The sequence below is a fragment of the Anomaloglossus baeobatrachus genome, chromosome 2, assembly GCF_048569485.1.
Source record: "Anomaloglossus baeobatrachus isolate aAnoBae1 chromosome 2, aAnoBae1.hap1, whole genome shotgun sequence".
Taxonomy (NCBI): Eukaryota; Metazoa; Chordata; class Amphibia; order Anura; family Aromobatidae; genus Anomaloglossus; species Anomaloglossus baeobatrachus.
This window is the reverse complement of record NC_134354.1, coordinates 792,103,651-792,126,286: the sequence shown is the minus strand read 5'-3', so window position 1 is coordinate 792,126,286 and position 22,636 is coordinate 792,103,651. Positions and strand designations below refer to the sequence as shown.

Sequence of the window (22,636 nt, the reverse complement as noted above, 5' to 3'; positions counted from 1 at the left end):
ATACCTCCCCACATATAATCTCCAGTATATAACCTGTCCTCTCCATACATCTCTCCCTAATCTCCTGATATCTCCCCACACATCTCCAGTATATAACCTGTCCTCTCCATACATCTCTCCCTAATCTCCTGATATCTCCCCACACATCTCCAATATATAACCTGTCCTCTCCATACATCTCTCCCTAATCTCCTCATACTTCCCCACACATAATCTCCAGGAAATAACCTGTCCTCTCCATACATCTCTCCCTAATCTCCTGATACCTCCACACACATAATCTCCAGTATATAACCTGTCCTCTCCATACATCTCTCCCTAATCTCCTGCTACCTCCCCACACATAATCTCCAGTATATAACCTGTCCTCTCCATACATCTCTCCCTAATCTCCTGATACCTCCCCACACATAATCTCCAGGAAATAACCTGTCCTCTCCATACATCTCTCCCTAATCTCCTGATACCTCCCCACACATAATCTCCAGGATCTAACCTGTCATCTCCATACATCTCTCCCTAATCTCCTGATACCTCCCCACACATAATCTCCAGTATATAACCTGTCCTCTCCATACATCTCTTCCTAATCTTCTGATACCTTCCCACACATAATCTCCAGGATCTAACCTGTCCTCTCAATACATCTCTCCCTAATCTCCTGATACCTCCCCACACATCTCTAGTATATAACCTGTCCTCTCCATACATCTCTGTCCTAATCTCCTGATACCTTCCAACACGTAATCTCCAGTATATAACCTGTCCCCTCCATACATCTCTCTTAATCTCTTGATACCTCCACACACATAATCTCCAGGATCTAACCTGTCCCCTCCATACATCTCTCCCTAATCTCCTGATACCCCCCACACATAATCTCCAGTATATAACCTGTCCTCTCCATACATCTCTCCTCATCTCTTGATACCTCCCCACACATAATCCCCAGTATATAACCTGTCCTCTCCATACATCTCTCCTAATCTCTTGATACCTCTCCACACATAATCTCCAGTATATAACCTGTCCTCTCCATACACCTCTCCCTAATCCCCTGATACCTCTCCACACATAATCTCCAGTATATAACCTGTCCTCTCCATACATCTCTCCCTAATCTCCTGATATCTCCTCACACATAATCTCCAGTATATAACCTGTCCTCTCCATACATCTCACCTAATATCCTGATACCTCTCCACACATAATCTCCAGTATATAACCTGTCCTCTCCATACATCTCACCTAATATCCTGATACCTCTCCACACATAATCTCCAGTATATAACCTGTCCTCTCCATACATCTCTCCTAATCTCTTGATACCTCCCCACACATAATCTCCAGTATATAACCTGTCCTCTCCATACACCTCTCCCTAATCCCCTGATACCTCTCCACACATAATCTCCAGTATATAACCTGTCCTCTCCATACATCTCCCCCTAATCTCCTGATACCTCCCCACACATAATCTCCAGTATATAACCTGTCCTCTCCATACATCTCTCCCTAATCTCCTGATACCTCCCCACACATAATCTCCAGTATATAACCTGTCCTCTTCATACATCTCTCCCTAATCTCCTGATACCTCCCCACACATAATCTCCAGTATATAACCTGTCCCCTCCATACATCTCTCCCTAATCTCTTGATACCTCTCCACACATAATCTCCAGTATATAACCTGTCCTCTCCATACATCTCTCCTAATCTCCTGATACCTCCCCACACATAATCTCCAGTATATAACCTGTCCTCTCCATACATCTCTCCTAATCTCCTGATACCCCGCACATAATCTCCAGTATATAACCTGTCCTCTCCATACATCTCTCCCTAATCTACTGATACCTCCCCACACATAATCTCCAGTATATAACCTGTCCTCTCCATACATCTCTCCTAATCTCCTGATACCCCCCCACACATAATCTCCAGTATATAACCTGTCCTCTCCATACATCTCTCCCTAATCTCCTGATACCTCCCCACACATAATCTCCAGTATATAACCTGTCCTCTTCATACATCTCTCCCTAATCTCCTGATACCTCCCCACACATAATCTCCAGTATATAACCTGTCCTCTCCATACATCTCTCCCTAATCTCCTGATACCTCCCCACACATAATCTCCAGTATATAACCTGTCCTCTCCATACATCTCTCCCTAATCTCCTGATACCTCCCCACACATAATCTCCAGTATATAACCTGTCCTCTCCATACATCTCTCCCTAATCTCTTGATACCTTTCCACACATAATCTCCAGTATATAACCTGTCCTCTCCATACATCTCTCTCTAATCTCCTGATACCTCCCCACACATAATCTCCAGTATATAAACTGTCCCCTCCATACCCCCTTCATACACTCATATGCCGGAGAGGCGTCACTGCGTCTTCTTCGATCTCCGAGGTTTTGTGTGATGTTTTCTGATTATCTGCTCCACTGCATGTGAGGCAGGAAGTTTAGCAGGAAAGGGCGGGTTTTAGGTTGTAAACTTCCTGTCCCTGCAGTGGGAGCGGCCATCTTGTTGGTGGGAGTCTCCTAGTTACCAGGACTCCCAGTATTACACATGGTGGCTGCTCCTCCGGAGCTCAGGGACACAGGAGATAATATATGTATTCACTTATATAGCGCTATTAATTCCACAGCTCTTTACATACATTGGCGGATGGAGTATTTGTGGTAAAAGCCATCATACTGACGGCTCATACAATATACCATTATTTCAGTACTCTATATATAAAAGTATGATCAGAGCAGTGAGTTACACGTCACAAGGCGACACCCAACTTTCCAGAGATCCTGAGAGGTAATATTAGAACATGACCTGATTTGTTACCCTACTTCCCCGGAATCTGATCTGGTACCGGTGCCCGCCGCACACAATGCAGTGGATCTATTGGAAACTAGTTCCCCCACCTTTATGGAGTGTAATACGGCGTGAAGAAGGCCAGTATTAAGGCCAAAACGTCCTCTTCCATATGTATTATTGCTACTTTTCATCTGCTTATAGCATTGAAAAATCATTGAAAAATAAAAATACAAAAAAATTTTTTGATTGAAAGAAAACAAATTTGTTGGTCTTTATATACCTCGTATTGAATAGAGAGTGCAGTGTCTATATTACATATGATAGTCTGGATCCTGGTCCACTCACTAGCACCTCCAAACCCACTTACAGCTGAGTGCACACCATATACCTCTATCTTGCACACGATGCAGTAACAATCGTCTGTGATTTTTGTGTTTGCGGCAGTTTTTAGGCTTTTTTTCTTACTTTATTCACACTTGGTGCAGTTATTAATGCTTTTTTATAGTACAGAAAAGCTTTGATTCTGAACTTAAAGATACTTCTGCGGTATTTTTTTTCCATGATTTTTTTTCGGCTCCATCAGCTTATTGAGGTCGGACCGCTCCAATTCTCTGACTTCAGAGCAGATCACTTTTCATTTAGCTGCAGATTTTCAGCCTCTGGAGAGTTCATCAGTGGTTGAAATAAATCAAGACGAGGATCATGTAATCCAAGATTACAGAAACATTGAGGAGGGTTAATGGATTCTTGATGTTGATTATTAATATCAAATTCATCTACCGGCAGATGATCCGACACGTAGCACCGGAGATATTCCTCAAGAGTTTGAATAGTATGTTGTGTCTGACCATTGGTCTCTGGGTGGTAGGCAGAAGATAAAGACTACTCAATATTGATTTTTTCCCTTTCACCCATGACAGCACCACCTCAGAGATTCTAGAGACCAATCACCTTAGGGAGGGACCACCGCCTGTAATACCCGTCTACCAAGAAGGGTTGGCCGTGGAGGACAAGTCAAGTCTATAGTGACAAAAAAAGGGAGAGGAAGAGGACCAAGTGGCGGCCCTGCATATATGAAATGCTGCAGCAGACACTCACCCCCCAAGATGGCGGATCTGGTACCAGTTTCGGAAGCAGTTTATGACTTCCATTTTTGGATTTCTCAGATCCCCTGGAATGTCGACTTGCCGGACTGGAGGGACTAGCCCTGCCAGAGGAGCGCTCCCCTTGCTTCCCTGGGAATCTGTATGCTGGTCCAGCACATCCTGCTCTGGAGGAGAGTTGTCTTCCATCCTGAATAGGGGAGAAGTCATACTCACAACAATGCAGCGAAGGTGACTCCTCATACCTCCCTGGTTCAAATTTCCCGCCCGAAATCCGTTCACTGGGCGCCGCCATCTTGGAACACCTTGCACATGCACAGGTGATGAACTTCCGGGTGCCGCGTCACTTCATCTTCACCCCGGGTTCCGTCAGCAGGGCGCCCGTCTCGCGGGCTCCGTGTGAGGATCACATAGCCTGGGGCGAAGCAGAGCCGAGCTCCCGCTCCAGGCCCGCGCCCCACCACCGCAGACAGCCGAAGCCCTGGGGAGATGCATCCAGGCCCGAATGCCGGCTTTTGGTAAGAAACCAAACTTCCACACCGGGTCAGACCTGGGAGAATCCGTGGGTTGTCCCATCAGGACAGGAAACCAAACTGATGTGGAGGAGACGTACCGCCTTTTTATCAGTGGGTTTTCTGTCCTGATGTGGGCGGAACCTGAAACCCACTGATAAAAATCCTAGGTGCATATTTCCCAGGGGGCAATGCACCTAGGATTTCACTGTCTTGAGCGCCCTCGTTGGCTGCCGGCAGTGTTTTCTCTGACTGGTCTCCCCGAGATCAGTGATTGTTTTGTCTTGTTGGTCTACTAGGCATTGCTCCCACCTGGCCAGAATTCTTCTCCACACTGATGAGGGGCAATACCCCAAAACAGCTGTCTGTGGATGGATACCTGGCCTTGGTATTTCCCTTGTCATATCTTTAAACTTGTCAAAAAGTTGGATATTGACTAGAAGGGCCACTTAATATGGTGGTTATGGTGGTCTCCTAAAAAGAGCCACTCCTTGGCTAGGTCCTTCCCGGAGGGATATTTGGCTAGTTTCTGTGTCGAGACTCCTAACAGAGGCTCCACAGACTTTTTTGATTAGCACTAATCCTAATCCTCACACTTAACCAACCGAAGTTTGTGTCTCCCACCCTATATATATGTCATGGTTAGTGCTTTGAAGCTCTCATGCCCGCAGCCGGAGCCCCAGCACCAGCACAGCCTACAGTTTCTGGAACACTCATTGCCCCTGTCTCCTGTGATTCTGCTCCACCACCGCTGCGGCCCCCTCCGGTAAGACACTCCCGGATCACAAAACAGACCCCATTTTTTCACCTTTTTTTTGCTCTGAATTTGGGATGCGTCTTTTAATACGGTGCATCTTATAAACCGAAAAATACGGTACTTTCCATATTTAGGACATGAAGTGAATTCTCTGATGTTCAACAAGCATTGATTATTATTATTTTTTTTTTTTTTAAAAAAAACACCTCAACACACGGCCTTTCATGTTTCTGATCAGATTTTTCAAGACATTTTCCATAATCGGAATATGCCAACATTACATCAAGTCTATGTCCAGTGCTACTTTTCCAAATTTGTGATTGATTATAATCAATCACTGATTTATAATTGATTATCATCTACTACTTACTAAAGAGATGAAAAGGTTTCTATGAGAAGTTCTCCTCCAGTCTTAACCTGAAAAAAGAATTGATATTTTAACATTTTTTTAGAAAAGAAAAAGCTATAGAAAGAGGAAGAAATTTACCAAACTTCAATCAATCACTGTATATATGACTTGTGACAGTGGTCATTGATCTGCATTAACAAATAGAGTCGATACTGGCATTCGGTGATCAGTGTTGAGTGTAATCTTGCATGCTGTCCCAGTGCGCATACACTAACCGCTCTATGTACGGTACTCTATGCTGGTATTAGACCGTAGTCCGCATCAAAAGCATACACCTGTGCTCATACCCTTGGATCGCTTAAGCACAAGGTGTCTGCCATCTATTTCAGCCAAATAAAGGCTACAGAAGTCAAGCAGTTTCCAACCACAGATGGTGCATCGCTGTATTCACCAGAAAGTGTATAACAAATTGTGTGGCCCTTTTTCTCCCATTACCTCTTGTGAACATGGAAATTGAGAGTAAAGTAATACTTTAAATGAAGAAATAGATTATTTTTAAATAAAAAATTTATTTTGTAAAAGTAGAAAAAACGAAAAAATATAAAATGGGAAATCTCCATAATTAACATTACAGTTTTAAAGCACCATGCGGAAAAAAAAAATTCTATAGCAAGTTTTTTTTAACATTTCTTTGTCACACAGATGTTTTCTGTTTTTCAGCACATTATTTGATAAATTAAATTCACTCCATTTGCAGACATGTGTTTTCGGGCTCCTAAGTGGAAAACGGAAGGTCTGATTTAGAAAGTGAGAGGCCTCTAACTATGCATTTTAAAAGCGGAATGTTTTCCTTCTAAATTGTCATGAGACAACACTCGTTAAATGGTTGATATTGACTTTTATGATTGTTACTTCCAATAGCTGGCACTAAAAGATCTAGTCCTCTTTATCTCTAAAGAGGTTGTTTGCATATTCAAATTCCCAGAGGAGCATTGCATGTATTGTAGTATAACATTCAAGTTATACATCAGAAAGGTCCTGAGACAACCGGTCCTACAACGGACCCGTACACCCGCCAAGTTTCCTACAATCTGAAAATGTTTTATCTCTTGTGTAACTTCTGATGTGTAACAAGATGTGATTTATTTCTAAAACATTTCCCACATTCTGAACATGAAAATGGCCTTTCTCCTGTGTGAATTCTCAGATGATGAACAAGAATGGCTTTATGACTAAAACGTTTCCCACATTCTGAGCATAAGAATGGCTTCTCCCCTGTGTGAGTTTTTACATGGTCATTAAGATATGATTTGTAAAGAAAAGCTTTAGGACATTCAGGACACGAATATGGCTTCTCCCCTGTGTGGATTTTCTTATGCATCTCAAGAGCATCTTTTTGCGTATAGTTTTTTCCACATGTCACACAAGAAAATAACTTCTCCCCACTGTGGAGTTTCTGATGTCTCTTAAGCCGATCTTTAAGAAAAAATGATTTCCCACATTCAGAGCAAGAAAACGGCTTCTCCCCTTTGTGACATCTCTGATGTTTAACAAGACTTGATTTAGTTTTGAAACATTTTTCACATTCTGCACATGAAAATGGCTTCTCTTCTGTGTGGGTTTGCTGATGTTTTGTAACTTGTGATCTATAAGTAAAACATTTCCCACATTTAGGACAAGGAAATGGCTTCTTCCCTTTATGAATTCTCTGATGTACAACAACATCTGATTTTTGGATAAAACCCTTCCCACATTCTGAACACAAAAATGGCTTCTCCCCTGTGTGTCTTCTCTGATGCACAACAAGAAGTGATTTCTTTTTATAACACTTTCCACATTCTGAACACACATACGACCTCTCATCTATGTCAGGATTAGATTTCTCTTTTCCACATTCAGACAATGCCAATATATGTACAGAGCTACTTTTTACAATCTGTGACTGAATATCTTCTTTATTATAGGGAGATGAAAGGAGATTTTTAGTAGAACTTTTCACCCAGTCTTCACCTGAAAAAAAGGAGAAAAAAAAATAGTTATTATTATTTAAAAAAGTCAATTTGTAAAAACCTATACAGCAAGCAAGAAATTAATCAGAACACAGTCAGTAGCTGTTTGCCTTCTGATATGTATTAATATATATAATATATTAACTTCTATCAGTTATATCAGTGACATCTACAGTATGTTACATCGGTCCTGGTGTAAGGCGATCAGTGCTGAGAGCCATCGGGAAAGCCGTCACAGAGCTCATACTCCTGACGCTCCATGTAATCTGTGCTGGTATTAGACTGTAGTCCGCATACACTTGTGCTTACATAGCAGCTCTATACACAATTGGCCCTAGTGTTAAACTACAAAAAAAGAACTGTTAGTCCTGATTAAAAACACAATACGGTGCTACATTAACGCTCTTCTGCCTGACATGCATAGATAGCTCACCCGAGTCCAGCAGATAAGTCCTGACTTTGGGAGGCTGTCCTGGGAGGTCAGGGCAATGTTCTGCTTAAATGTGTAATGTATTGTCCCAAATTACAGACATTGTAATGATACATACAGATACATCTTTATAAACCAGTATATTTTTTTGTCCTACCTATAAAAGCGGTTTCTCATAGTCTAAAATGTGGTTCCCAGAACTTGACACAGTATTCCAGATGAGGTATGATGACAGAGGAGTAGGGGGGATGATCACTTAACATGATCTAGAGTGTATGCTTCTCTTAAAACATCCCAAAACTGTGTTTGCTTTTTTTCCTGCTGCATCACACTCCTGACTCCTGTGCAGTCTGTGATCTAATAGTATACCCAAGTATTTTTCACATGTGCTTTTACTTAATTCTATTCCTCCTATTCTGTAGATATTAGTTCTTAGCCACAGCATTGGGGAACACAGAACCCTGGGATAGTCTGTTGCTACCTGGTGGTTGACACAAATATTTCATAAAACTGAAAATCAGCTCTTCCCCAGCACGCTACCTCGCCTGCTGGATATGGCCTCCTCAGTTTAGCAAGAAAGCAGTAGGAGAAGCAAAAAGATAAGAAATACGAAAAAGAATAATTTAAATCTACATCCATCAGGAAAAAAAGGGGTGGGAGCTGTGTCCCCCAATCAATACTACTTAAACAGATTTTACAGTGAGTACCAAAAATCAATTTTTCTCAGTCTCTTAATTGGGTACACAGAAACCTGGGACATTCAAAAACTATCCATGGGACGGGAAAGTATTCACAAAAGTAACAATTCTTTTAACATCACAGAGCTTACTAGAGTAGTTCAAACTGAAGGTTCATTAACTGCTACCTGTAAAATCTTTGTGCCCAAACTTGCATCAGATGAAGAGAAGGTATGGACCCTGGATAATTTGAAAAAAGTATGAACAGATGTCCAGGTAGAGAGCTGCATGACCGAAGCCTGATGACGCCCCGCCCAGGAAGCTTCAACCACCCTAGTGGAGTGCACCCCGACATTGAAAGAAGGAACCCTGTCCTTCAACGTCTACGCCTGAATAATAGATGCTTTAAACCAGGGAGAAAAAGTTGCCTTGGAAGCAGATGGACCCCTACGAGGTCTATTTGGTAGAACAAATAGTCAATAGGACCACCTAAAAAGGGGTCTGTGGCCGACCAATAATATGTGTACGGCCCTAACCAGATCCAGACTGTGCAATCTCTTTTCCATCAGATGAATTGGAGGAGGACAAAATTAAGGCAATACAATTGTCCTCATTAAGTTGGAACGTAAAGTACCTTAGGAAGGAAAGTCTGAACTGGTCTAAACCTTACCTTCTCCTGATGAAGAAGATAAGATGCGCAGCTAGAAAATGTTGCCAATTCAGACACCCTTCTAATGGAAGTGATAGCTATAAGAAATGCTTCCTTTTCCTAAAGTAAAAGAGCCAGGGATCTCCTTGATCAGCTAGAAGGGGGAACCCTGAAGAACCTCTAAAACAAGAGTCAGATCCCAGGACTCTAGGAGCGGTCGATAGGGAGGCCGAAAATGTGCTGCTACCTCGAAAAAAGTTCTGACTTGGAGATCTGCAGCCAAATTCCTCTGGAAAAAAAATAGCAAGGGCAGAACCTGGCCTTTGAGACAAATAAGCTCCAGGTCTGCTTCCAGTCCAGACAAAAAGGAAAGCAGGGGCAGCAAACAAAAGGGCACTGGTGAAATTGACGTGGATTTGCAGCAGCGAAAGAAAGTCTTCCAAATGCAATTGTAAATTCGTCGTCAAAAAGGGCATTCCTTGCCCTCATCATGGTCTGGATCACTGGCTTTGAAAGTCCAAACCCCCTCAGAACCGAGGCTTCAACAGCCATTCCTTTACAACAAACGGCTGTAAATTCTCAACAGAATGGCTCCTGAGACAACAGGTCTGGGAGGTTCAAAAGGGGCTATGGGGAAATGGCTTAATAGGCTGATGATGTCTGAATACCAGACCCTCGTGGGTCAGTCTGGAACCACCAGGATCATGGGAACCCCTTCTACCCTGATCTTCTTGAGAAGCCGAGGAATAGGTGGATAAGGTGGAGAGAATAAACACCAAGGAATTGCCAGAGCGTCAACCTTGACTGCCTGGAGTCCCGACTTCTGACACTTTGGTTTAACCTGGATGCCATCAAATCAACATCTGGAGTGCCCTATCAAAGGAATATCTGCCTGAAAGCAACAGAGTGAAGGGTCCATTCTCCCAGGTCTATCCGAAGGTGGCTGAGAAAGTCCAACTCCAGAGTGTCTATCTTGGGAATGTAAACCGCTGAGATCAGGGGAACTCTGTCTTCTGCCCGTCTTGAAATTCTTGACACCTAAAACGTGGCAAAACAGCTTCTTGTTCCCCCTTGATAGTTGATATACAGTATGCTACCGGTGTGGAGTTATTCGATTGAATTCTGACTAGCAACCCCACAAGTCAGTGTTGCTACTGAAGGAGAGCTCAATGGATTGCTATGAATTCCAGAATATTGACTGGGAGAAGATTCTCCTGATCTTCAAAAGTTCCTTGTGCCGAAATTGGCGAAACACTGTCCCCCATCCGGAGAGGCTGACATCCGTGAACAAAATCAGCTACTGAATGAAGAGAGCGTCCCTGGCACAGAGGAGAGGGGGTCAACCACCATCTGAGGGACCGGCAAAGAAGTGGAAAGCTAATTGACCGATCCAGGGACTCTAAGGATCTGTCACAAAGCACTAGAAGCGTGCTCTGTAACTGCCTTGAAACGTGCCGGCCTCCATGGACACAATGACTGATTGGAAGGACTCCATTCTGAAGTGTTTTATGTGCTCACTCTTGTTTAAACCCTTCACATCCAGAATGGGTCACACTGAGCCGCTATTCTGGGGGATAAGTAAAAGGTTTGAATAAAAACCCCTGAACCTTTCTGAAAGGGAATCCTCTACCACTACCCCTGTGCGAAGCGATAGCCTGAGAAAATAACGGATCTTACACTTGGAGAAGTTGGGGAACAGGACCTGAAAAAATGACTGCCCTCAACCATACTCCCTGAAAATAGGGGAGATGGCGCCCACCCAGGAAAAATCACAGAGTGGCAGCAGATCGTCATGCTTCAGCCCTTCTGCTGCCCGAGGGGCAGAGGGCTTGCTTACAGACGCTGAAGATGGTCCCACAGGCAAAGGTCTAAAGTGAGCTTTTCTAATTTTCTTGGGTACCCCTGGAACCGGATATTGGCAAAATGATGGCGCTGTAAGACCCCATCCCTCCTAAATGACCTGCTTGCCTTTATGTAAGGGAGAAGATTACTCTTCTCACCTTTGGACCTTTGGCATCAGCAATAATCTTGTACAGCCTGGAACCAAACAAACATGACCCCTGAAAAGGAAGTCCCGTGAGAGACTTCTTTGAAGCTAAGTTCCCCCTCCAAATCTTGAGCCACAACGTAAGGTGGATTTGTACATATTTGCTTGCAGCCTGAGATGAGAATTCTGCAGAATCTAAGAATGCAGTAAATAAATACTTAGCTGCCTGAGCTATCTGATATTCTGTTTCGGCTAATTCATTCTTCTGTGACCTAGTTAAAAGGCTGTGCCGCAAGTATTTAACCCATGCTGAAACAGCCTTAGCTAAGTGGAAATGAAGGTCGGTAAAAGGAAGACCGCATGCGCAGAGCACCATGATAGCACTAAGTCTGCTAGAAAAAAGTGCAGTACCTCCATGCGACTAAGCTTCTGAAAGAGTTTGTCCGGATGCTTCCAAGCCCTTCATACTACCTGTGTGAATTCCTTATGGTCCACAAAGGATCTTCGCACTCACTTGCCTCTTTTGAAGAAACCGGTTTCATTAGGTGGATGGGAGTTTGTCGGTCTGACTGCTAAGGAAGAATCAACAGCCGTAATTAAACTTCAAACCATATCATTCATCCCTCCCACCTAATACGGGTCTAACACTGACTCTGCAATAGAACTAGAGTTCGAGTGCTGCGGAGACAGTAGTCTTTATGGGGATGGAGAGGCTTCAGGTCACTCTCTCAATGAAGGCACCTGGAGGGAAAAAGATACTTGACGGCGTTTCGAACGCAGAGGTCTATGATATTAATAAGCAGTCACAGGAAGCTCTGACGCTCTACGAGAGTCAGCCAGAACTTCCCGGGCAGCAGAAATTACAGCCAATTGACCTACAGTGATAACAAGGAACCTGGACCTCCTGGTTAATTCAGTAACAGACTGAGTGAGCTGACGAGCTCAGGGCGAGGAAGGTGAAGTGTTCTGATAACAGTGAGGTACCCAAAGCAGGTGTCTGCAAAAAGAGAGGAGTTCAGGCAGGACAATAGGGTACCGGTTGCCCAGAAGAAAACTTGTTACCTCACTCCGCACATGCATATGTGACTGGCCCACAGAACAGGCGCAATCTTCCCCAGACTCAGACATAGACATAGTGGAGAAAAAGAATGAGAGAGCAGGAGCCATGCAGGAACACTGCTGGGGAATAGCAGTATCAGCAACCAACTGCAAAACAGTCCTACCCAAACAGCGATCTACCCGGTGTGGTGCCCGGAGGAGAAACCATGCACCAGCCACAGTGAGGCAACGATCCGGCGAAGTACGCACTGAAAAATGGTGTTGGAAAAGGCAGAGACGGAAAGGGCGAGGCGACAAGCACTTCCCTCTGGCTGCAGTAATTGGCTAATCACTACCGGGTGACTGACAAGCTGAAACCATGTCCCCAGACAGGGGTGCAATCTCAGCCACCAACCATGGAAAATGCGAAGCAGGGAATGCCGTGCTCTAAGTGTCTGAAGTCAAACAATCCTGCTTCTGTAATCCCGCAGCACGCCACCGCAGCCAACACAGGTACCTGAGGCACATGACCTTCCCCCAACCCCCCGCATGAACACCACAGTGAGGGAGAGATAGTTGACAGAAAGTAGAGAAAAAGGGCCATAGTCACCAGTCCTGAAGAACGCGCCATCCTCTGCTCCATGCACGCGAGCTGTTTGTAGGGCAAATGGGCAAGAGTCTATTGGCATATGTACCACAGCCCCGTACCTTAGGAGCAAGGTACTCAGTCTGGCCAGAGGGTGTGAGAGGATATGGAATGAGATTTTACAGCCTGTACACTCCACCACAATGTGGGTGAAAGAGTGCTCAATTGCTACCCGAAGACTCTGAAAAGAAAAATAAGATTAATAAATATTAGATTGGTCTGGAACAGACCCTACCCCCAACACTGAAACTGAAAAAAAACCGAGGTGGTCGTATCTGGCTGATGAGATATAACCTGCTGATGAGGAGCTGATTTTTAGTTCTACATAATGTGTCAGCCTCCAGGTGTCAGTAAATTATCCCAGGGTTCTGTGTTCCCCAATGAAGCGACCGAGAAATAATATCTACAGGATGGGAAGAATAGAACTAAGCAACAGCACATGTGAAAAATACTTGGGTATAATAGATCGCAGACAGAACAGGAGTCAGCAGTGTGATGCAGCAGCAAAAAAGGCAAACACAATTCTGGGATGTATTAAGAGATGCATAAAGTCTAGATCATGTGAAGTCATCATCACCATCTACTCCTCTGTGGTCAGACCTTATCTGGAATACTGTGTTCAGTTCTAGGAACAACATTTAAAAAAATGACATAGAAAAACTGGAGCAAATTCAGAAAAGAGGGACCAGGATGTCCTACAAGGAACAGTTAAAGGATCTGGGAATGTTTAGCTTGTAAACTAGAAGGCTAAGAAGATACTTAAAAGCTGTCTACAAATATCTGAATGGATGTCACAATGTAGAGGGATAATCCTTATTGTCATCTCCATATTCTCATTTGCAAATGGAAACACGAGAAGCAATGGCATGAAACTGAAAGGGAGAAGATACAGATTAGATATTAGAAAAAAAATAAATTTTGACAGTTAGGGTTGATTAATGCGTGGAAGAACTGCCATGATGTCTGCTCAGGCCACCACTGCTAAACCCCCTCAGGGAGAAAATACCTTTATCAAAATGACTGGGAAAAATTCGGCACTGGTGTCCTTTTGAAAGTCTACCCTAGGGGAACCCGCTCTGGATCCAGAGGAGCCAGACCATTTGAAAAACCCATATAAGCAGTGAATGTGACTAAGAGCATTATCCCCCAAGGCTTATGGAGAGTGGAGAAAAAAAGATGGCCTGGAAAGGGAAAGCCACCTGAGAAATGGCTGTTGTACTTCAAACCTTGTTAGTCCTGTTGTAATGAGAGGATAGTTCCATAGAGTGCTCCAAGAAGCTGGAAGCAGAAGAGTCTTAGTTGAGGGACAGTTACTGTAAGCCCTTGAGGCTGGAAGAGGCCTGTGTGTAGTTGAAGGACTGTTTTAAGGAAGGGATTGTGTTTTATGTCCATCATGGGCGAGTGGGCCTGGATTCTACTTTTTTAAGTCGCCCTCCAAGATTTGGTGCTTGTTGCGCATTTCCCTGCTGGATTGTGGGACTTTGCCACATGAACTGTTGCCCAATTCACATCATACTCTGTTCCTTACCTAAAGTCATGGACTTGGCCCAATCAGCAATACATTTTGCCCCTACAAGGACTGTGCCATAGTCCCATGGACTGTAACTGGAGTTAAGAGGGATAGGGGCGGATGACCAGATGTTCTGACCAGGTCAGGAACATTGAATTGTACTCTTATAGAGGAAGGGCTGCTGCTATGTTGACCTGTGGACCATTGTTTAAAAATTAACTTGGACACCAGGTTCCGGGGTCGAAACGTAGTGGGACTGGAGTCACAGTGAACCAAGAAGAGAAGAACACCATCCATGTTCAGGGAGCAACCATTATTTTAATTATATTTTATGGTGTGGTGTTGCTTTGGTGTCTTAGGTTTATGGCTGTATGGAGCTGCTCGGCCATTAAGCTCCTGGTGGGGCCCAGTGTTTGTGCTGCTGCTACCAGTGGAGGTCTGGATTCTGCAGTTACGGGGTCAGCAGAGCGGTGGAGACTTTTCTGCCCTTTGCGCCTCAACACTCGGCCCCCCGCTCTGTAACGCTACAATGAGGGAAAATAGAGAAGGAAGAAATGTCATGAACAGACTTGTTACCCCGATGGCTCTGCACCACCAGCCACCTTGTCATATTAGCAGAGGTAGACAGCATGGCGAGGGGCTGCATGATAAACCCAAATTAATTTCAATTATACATTTTCAATACTTTCCTCCATATAATTTACATCCCCAGCCTGAAAATATCAGATATTATTCTCTGCCTTGCACTGAAATAAGATGCTGATATTAAATGACGTAACTCCATGGATGAAGAATTCAGAGACATCAGCAGGTTTCTGTCATCTACATCTCCTCCACTGATATTCGGGAGCAGGTTTTAGGTAAAGTCAATCTCTGTAAATTACACGAATAGAAGAAAGCATAGAGTTTATGGAAGGTTCTCACCATTCACCGACATGGATAAGGGATCTTCAAGTCCACTCGTCGTTCCACCAAGACTTTCCTGCAAAAATTCCACATGAGACATAAGAAAAAGAAAGAAAAATGAACTCCAGTTAATCTCTTATTATCTGACAGTAACAACCTCTAGAAGCCACAAGTCAATGAGAAAGAATCAACATTCACGCATGGCATTGTGCTGTTATTTCCTTCTACACAGCAGAACTGACCATTTATTCTCAACCATTATTATTGGCCCAGTGAGTGTTCAAATTTTTGGAAACTTAACCTCTCATGAAACTAGAAGCCATCTGTAGTCATTACCAAACCCAGCGGACATGGTGCCTACACTCCACCGCTGCTAGCGATCACTAGAAAGCTTCACTACATCAGTCTATAGAGGATTTCCAGAAATCTCATCTACCTGATGATTCAGAAGAACATTCGGCTTTTCCTCTGGAGGATCCTGGGAATATAGAGGACTGGGACTTCTCTCTGGTGGATTTCTCGGACTGGACCCATCTATAGGAAATATACACAGTGACTGAATACATCGTCTACATGTGATGATCAGATGATGGGGGGTCCAGGTGACCTCAGACCCGGCCTCTCCTCTATAATCAGGACGGTCTCCTCTTACCCGGAGATGTGAGGGGCTGGAGATTCTCCATCATGACGTCCTTGTACAGATCCTTGTGTCCTTCTAGATACTCCCACTCCTCCATGGAGAAATAGACAGTGATGTCCTGACACCTTATAGGAACCTGACACACAATGAGCCGTCATTAGCAGGCCCCTCCCCCGGTGTTGTTATATAATGTCCCAGCATTCCCGGCAGCGCTCACCTCTCCGCTCAGCAGTTCAGTGATCCTGTGGATCAGTTCCAGGATCTTCTGCTCATGTATCAGTGAATGAGGTGGAGGCTCGGTGATGGCACTTGGGGTCCTGCTCCGTCCTCCTGACACACGGGGTGCCACACACTCCCCAGACGACGTCTTCACTACTGTGTGATCCTGTGTATGGGGGAAACGCCGGTCACTACATCTATTCTGAAGATCCTTCACCTTCCCCGTCATTTCCCTGCTCTATTCCTAGAGATCAGAGTGATGTGATGTAAAGTTCTCACCTCTCCAGTGATCCAGTAGATTATCTCCAGGGTGAGGTCTAATATCCGAGCAGCCATGTGGTCTCTGTCCAACTCCATCCTCAGAGGGTCATCGATGTAATGGGTCATCAGCTATTAAAGTAAATTTTAGGCATAAAAAACTGTAGGAATGAAGAGGAGTGAGTGTGTAAAATTGGAAATACATCTTAAATGTTATATAAAGTGCCCCAGAGATTGGGAAGATGCCTCAGAACATCACTCCATCTTTCTCCTTCTAGACCTGTCCTCTGACCTTTACCATAATTCACATCCGAACTGACCACTAAAAGGTATGTATAGAATCAGCCAGATTAGGCCTGTATAGCACTGGCCTTAGGTTATATAGGAAAATCCTGATAATTTGTGCGCTTTAATGACCGATAGAAAGAACTAAGGAGCAAGAAAAGTGCACCAGAGTGATACAATATAGATAAGGGATATGATCCTCCGATTTAGTGGTGTGATCAGCGCTGCCGGTCACACGAGGGATGAGGCAGGAGAGTTGTAGGAAATATGCGCGACTTATCTGCGCTGCTGAAAATAACCGTTAAAAATGATGCCGGGTACACGAGATGATTCTGGAGGATTATTGTCTACGTGTTTCAAGGTATTCCATCGTCTTCATCAGGAGAAAAGCACATTTTTTTTCCTGATGAAGAGGTTGGAATACCGTATATTATTTATTTTTTTGCCTTCTCTGCTTTTCAACAGCCTTTAAGTTTTTATTTTTTTCACTGACATGGCTGCATGAGGATTTTTTTTTATACAGAAAAATATGTATTACTTTTTTGCACTGTTTTGTGGCACATATTAATTACGGTGTAACTGACCTAAATGTAGATTGGTCAGAGTCAACTTTACCATCAGAGCCTCATCAGTTTTTCTTGTATTAAAAAAAAAACAAACAAAAAAACGTGATGGAGTCTGAAGTAGCAAAAACGTCACTAGAAGTGTGATATGCCGCTGCTGCTTTTTCACACTTAGGCCCGTTTCACACATCCGGCATTTTGCCAGAATACGGCACACTCCAGTACAGTGTTAATACTGTACAATAGCATCGGGGCAAGCTCCAGTCACATGCTCCGTTCACATGACGGCATATGACCGAAGGTAGCCGCGATGCCGTTGTACTGTTACACTGTACTGGCGTGTGTCGGATCCGGTAATCCAGTGAAATGCCGGATGTGTGAAACGGGCCTTAAAGGGAACCTGTCAGGTACAATATGCAGTTCTGGGTGTATATTACTACGGTAATCCCTGCCTAACCATCCCTGTATACACTAGCATAGATAAAGAGATCTATAGAAAAGGGATTTCTAAAGATCTTTTACCGTATGCTAATGAGCACAGGGACTAGTCCCAAGGACGTTATTTCCCTGCAACTAGTCCGCCCTCTTAGTATGTAAGTACACCCACAGGGGCGTGCTAACATGCTATTCAATGCCCACTGCCCAGCGTTAAAAAAAAGGGAGAGAAAGAAAGAGGGGGGAGATGAGAGTGTGTCGCGGGCGGCGGGGCGCTGCGCTCGCTAACGCTCGGGTCCGGCGCTGCGGCTGCTGCTCGGTGGCTCAAGCGGTGGGCCGGATCCGGGGACTTGAGCGGCGCTCTTCGCCCGTGAGTGAAAAGGGGGTGGTTTGTTTGGGGATTTAGTCCGTGACGCCACCCACGGATTGTGGTGAAGATGGGCACCACCACTGCTGGTGACGGAGATCCCGGGAGCTATGGTAGGGAGCAGCTGGGATGTTGTTTTCCCCCTCCGTGGGTAGGGGTTGGTGGTCCCGGGTTCCGGTGGTTTGACGGGGAGGCAGGGTCGGTGAGGTGCAGGGTTGCAGGGACAGCGCGGCGCGGTGCCGGATGGCACGGGTGTACTCCCTCAGCAATAGATGCACAAAGTCTCCGGTAAACCAAACTGCTGGATGTACGGGTCCCGCAGCCGGCTGCAGTGTCTCTCCCCAGACAGGTGATGGTGGCTATCTCTCCCTGCACCTTTGTGTATTGTGATGACTCCAATGGCTTCCCAACGGTAGTCCGCTCCCCGGTATATAGATACCGGTGGAGCCCGTTCTGCCCGCAAGCGCTGGCCCTCGGATCTCTATCCGGTGGCGGTGGCTGTATATCCCCACGGTGTGCGCTGTTGCCTTCAATCGGGACTTAGTTGTTAGGGAACCCCGGGGGGTTCCTGTCACATTCGGATTTGACTATTGACGGCGGCTCCAAGCCTGGTCGGGGTCCGATGGCCCTGCCTGTGTGCTTAGCTTCACTCCGTTTCCCGGTCCGGTACCGGTGGGCCACCGCCCAGCCCCGGTCCTTACGGCTCTGCGGAGTTCCACCAACTCCTGCAGACGGCCACCACTGTCTGCCAACCTTGCTCTCAGTGCCTGGGCTCCAACCCAGACACTTGCAGTACGTGACCTCTCACTTTCACCTCCTGGACTCAACTACTGCTTTCCCGCCTCCAGGCCTGTGAACTCCTCGGTGGGCGGGGCCAACCGCCTGGCTCCACCCCACCTGGTGTGGACATCAGACTCTGGAGGGAGGCAACAAGGGTTTTGTGTCTGACTAATGTAACTGTCCGGGGGTGGGGGTGTGTTTTGTCTGTGGCTACCTGGCTAGTCCAGGGCACCACAAGTGCACAAAGGGGGGGGGGGGAGGTGGCAAAAATAGGCTGGGTGCAGAGAGATGGCGCACGACGGAGGGGGGAGAGATAGCGGACGCAAGGGAGGTGAGGCAGCGGGCGCAGAAAGGAGGGGGGAGAGACGACGCACGACGGAGGGGCAGAGATGGCGGGCGCACGACCGAGGGGGGAGAGACGGCAAGTGCACGACCGAGACGGGAGAGACGGAGCACGAGGGAGGGGGGAGAGACAGAGCACGAAGGAGGGGATAGAGACGGCGCATATTGAGTATTTGGTGAGTTCTTTTACTTCAGTATTTGTAGCCAAACCAGGAGTGGGTGAAAATGCAGAAGTGGAGCCCGAGCTCAGATTATACTTTTCCCTCTGAATGATCCTCTCTCGATTTTGACTTACAAATACTGAGGTAAGAAACTCACCAAATACTGAATGTGTGCACAGGGTCCAAGAGTTATATACTGCACATTACACCCGAGCTCCAGCGCCGGAGACTCCGGGGATCAGTCACTTGTTCAGGGAGAGGAGGGCGAGGAGGAAGCGCACATATACCGGAGACGTGTCACTGCGTCTTCTCTGATCTCCGAGGTTTTCTTTGCACTGCATGTGAGGCAGGAAGTTTGACAGGAAATGGTGAGTTTCAGGCTGTAGACTTCCTGTCCCTGCAGTGGGAGCGGCCATCTTGTTGGTGGGAGTCTCCTAGTTACCAGGACTCCCTGTATTACACATGGTGGCTGCTGCTCCTGAGCTCAGGGACACAGGAGATGGAGTATTTGTGACAGAAGCCATTATCCCAGCACTATATATATACACATACAGCTCCTGCAAAATTGATGAGACCACTGCACAGTTGTATAAAAATCAGCTTCTCTCCATGTCTGACAGCCATTCCATTCCAGTGTCAGTTGAAATTTGGTGGAGGATCGGTGATGGTCTGGGGATGCTTCAGAAAGGCTGGAATTGGGCAGGAATTTGGCAGAATAAACTTTTCTAAGGACGTATGACTCAAGCCGCATACAAGGTTATCCTGGAAAAACAGCTGCTTCCTTCTGCTCAGGCAATGTTCCCCAACTGTGAGGACTGTTTTTTCCAGCAGGACAATGCGCCATGCCACACAGCTAGGTCAATCAATGTGTGGATTAAGGACCACCACATCAAAACCCTGTCACGGCCAGCCCAGTCTCCAGACCTGACCCCATTGAAAACCTCTGGAATGTAATCAAGAGGAAGATGGATAGTCACAAGCCATCAAACAATGAAGAACTGCTTACATTTCTGTGCCAGGAGTGGCATAACGTCACCCAAAACCAGTGTGACAGACTAGAGGAAAGCGGCCAAGACGCATGAAAGCTGGGATTAATAATCATGGTTATTCCATCAAATATTGATTTCTGAATCTTCCTGAGGTAACACATGATTATATTGTTGTGTAAATGATAATGAGCTTGTTTTCTTTGCATTATTTGTGCATTGTTCTGTTATTTTCACCATTTCTCATTTTCAAAAAAAAAAAAAAATACAATATTTATTGCTGGAAATTGGAGACGTCGTCAGTAGATTATAGAATAAAGAACAATTTACATTTTACTCAAAAATATAAAGAGAAAAATCAGAAAAACTAACAATTGTGCAGCGGTCTCTTAAGTTTTGCCAGAGCTGTATATCATCAGAGCGGCAGGTTACACGGCACATGGCGGCACCCAGCTTTCCGTAGATCCTGAGAGGTAATATTAAAACACGCACTGACTTGTTACCCGGCTTCTCTGATCTGATACCGGTGTCCGCACCGCACGATGCAATAACAATCTTCTCTGATTATTGAGTTTTTGCTGCATTTTTTAGCCCTTTCTCCGTATTCGATGTTTTCGGTGCAGATACGAAGCTGATTTTTTTTATAATACAGAAAAGCTTTGATTTCTTCAAACTCCACATAGAAGTTTATAAAGAAAAAAGCATCAAATCCGCAGAGTTCAGAAACGTTTCCTCTCCCCTGACACATCCCCAAAAATAGTAACACCCTCCCTCCTTAAAGGAAGCCGGAAGCCTGTCACCCCCATAATGCATATTCCAGGGGTTGTCCTGTCTGCAGTCCCTCTGTGTCTCTATGTGACTGCGGACTTGTGAGTCCTCCCGGCTCTCGCACTGTGTTCTCCGAGGATTAACCAGTGTCTGAGCCGGGAGCGTCGGTCACGTGACCGCAATTATGCAATATGCATGTTCACGGCCATAACCTGACTACTTAATGCATCCTCACTCAATACAAGCGTCATTGTAGAGTGGACAAACCCTGTAAGCTAAGGTTAGAAGGAAATGGAGGACACAGAAGCGTTATACACTTACTAAATAGAAAGGTTTATTAGTTACTACATACACAAAGTGCGTAGTGCATTAATAAAAAACAAAACAGATCTTGTTTGTAGCACAATATCATAATTACCTAAATATTTACACCCGTGCCATGGTGCCAAAATATCTATGCAAAGCTTATAAAAAGGGCTTTTGCTTGTAGCAACAACCTAACAGATATTGCATTAACAATGGGAGAGAATATGTCGCGCGGCCCACCATCCTGAGCCGTCTACATGTACATGCCCCTCATAGAAAGGCTTCTGCTGCAACTGCAAAGATGTCAGGAAAATCCTCCTAGAACACCTAAACGTTCTGTGGGGTTATCAGCTGTAAGGCCCCTACCAGACGCCCGTGTTTAAACAGGTGCAAGCTACATGTACCGGTACCGAGTTTCATACATGTGACATCAGTGTGATCAGTGTGACAAATTCATGATACTGAAATTAATGTTTTTTTAATGTGTAAAAGATGGGCAAAGCCAGAAAAAATATAGAAAGACTAGCTATAGTACCCGGCATTGCCCATTATAGTAACTGTCTCTCTCCCAGTCTCTGTCTGACTGTCTGTCTCTCTATCTGTCTCTTGGCTTGTCAGTCTCTGTCTGTCTGTTTCTTTCCCTGTCTGTCTCTGTATCTCTTTGTTGGTCTCTGTCTATCTCTCTCTGTCTTTCTGTCTCTCTGTTTCTGTCTGTCTTTCGCTGCCTATTTGTCTGTCTCTGTCTACCTGTGTGTCTGTCTGTCTGTCTATCTCTGTCTGTCTCTGTATCAGTCTGTCTGTCTCACTCTCTCTCTGTCTGTCTCCCTGTCTATTTCTCTATCTCTCTGTTAGTGTCTCTCTCTTTCTCTATTTTACTGTCTGTCTCTTTGTAGTGATCACTATTTTTGCTTTTCTCCTCTGTGCTCTTTTTCTTCTGCCAATACAATTTCCCTTACCCCCTTTTTCTTCTCTCCCTCAGCTATCTCCAAACGGAGGGCTCTAAATTCTTGCTACTACTCTGCATTTATATTACGTTACCATCTCATTACATACCAAGGTGAGCGTCCTTACCATGCACTCTGTGCGGTCACTCCACAAATACTTGTGTCTCACCTCCACCC

The 22,636-nt window shown here is 45.1% G+C and overlaps 1 protein-coding gene across 1 annotated transcript in view; it reads right to left on the bottom strand.

Moving 5' to 3' along the window:
• LOC142292360 (uncharacterized) overlaps positions 1–19,804 on the bottom strand; it is an 85,796-nt gene extending 65,992 nt beyond the window's left edge. Inside the window, exons 1-8 of the mRNA XM_075337679.1 lie at positions 19,743–19,804; positions 16,544–16,654; positions 16,263–16,430; positions 16,058–16,181; positions 15,842–15,939; positions 15,424–15,481; positions 6,672–7,563; positions 82–97 (exon numbers count right to left, since the gene is read on the bottom strand). Coding sequence (XP_075193794.1) covers positions 82–97; positions 6,672–7,563; positions 15,424–15,481; positions 15,842–15,939; positions 16,058–16,181; positions 16,263–16,430; positions 16,544–16,654; positions 19,743–19,796 — 1,521 coding nt within the window. The 5' untranslated portion in view covers positions 19,797–19,804. The remainder of the gene's footprint in view (positions 1–81; positions 98–6,671; positions 7,564–15,423; positions 15,482–15,841; positions 15,940–16,057; positions 16,182–16,262; positions 16,431–16,543; positions 16,655–19,742) is intronic.
• Positions 19,805–22,636: the final 2,832 nt, after the last annotated feature.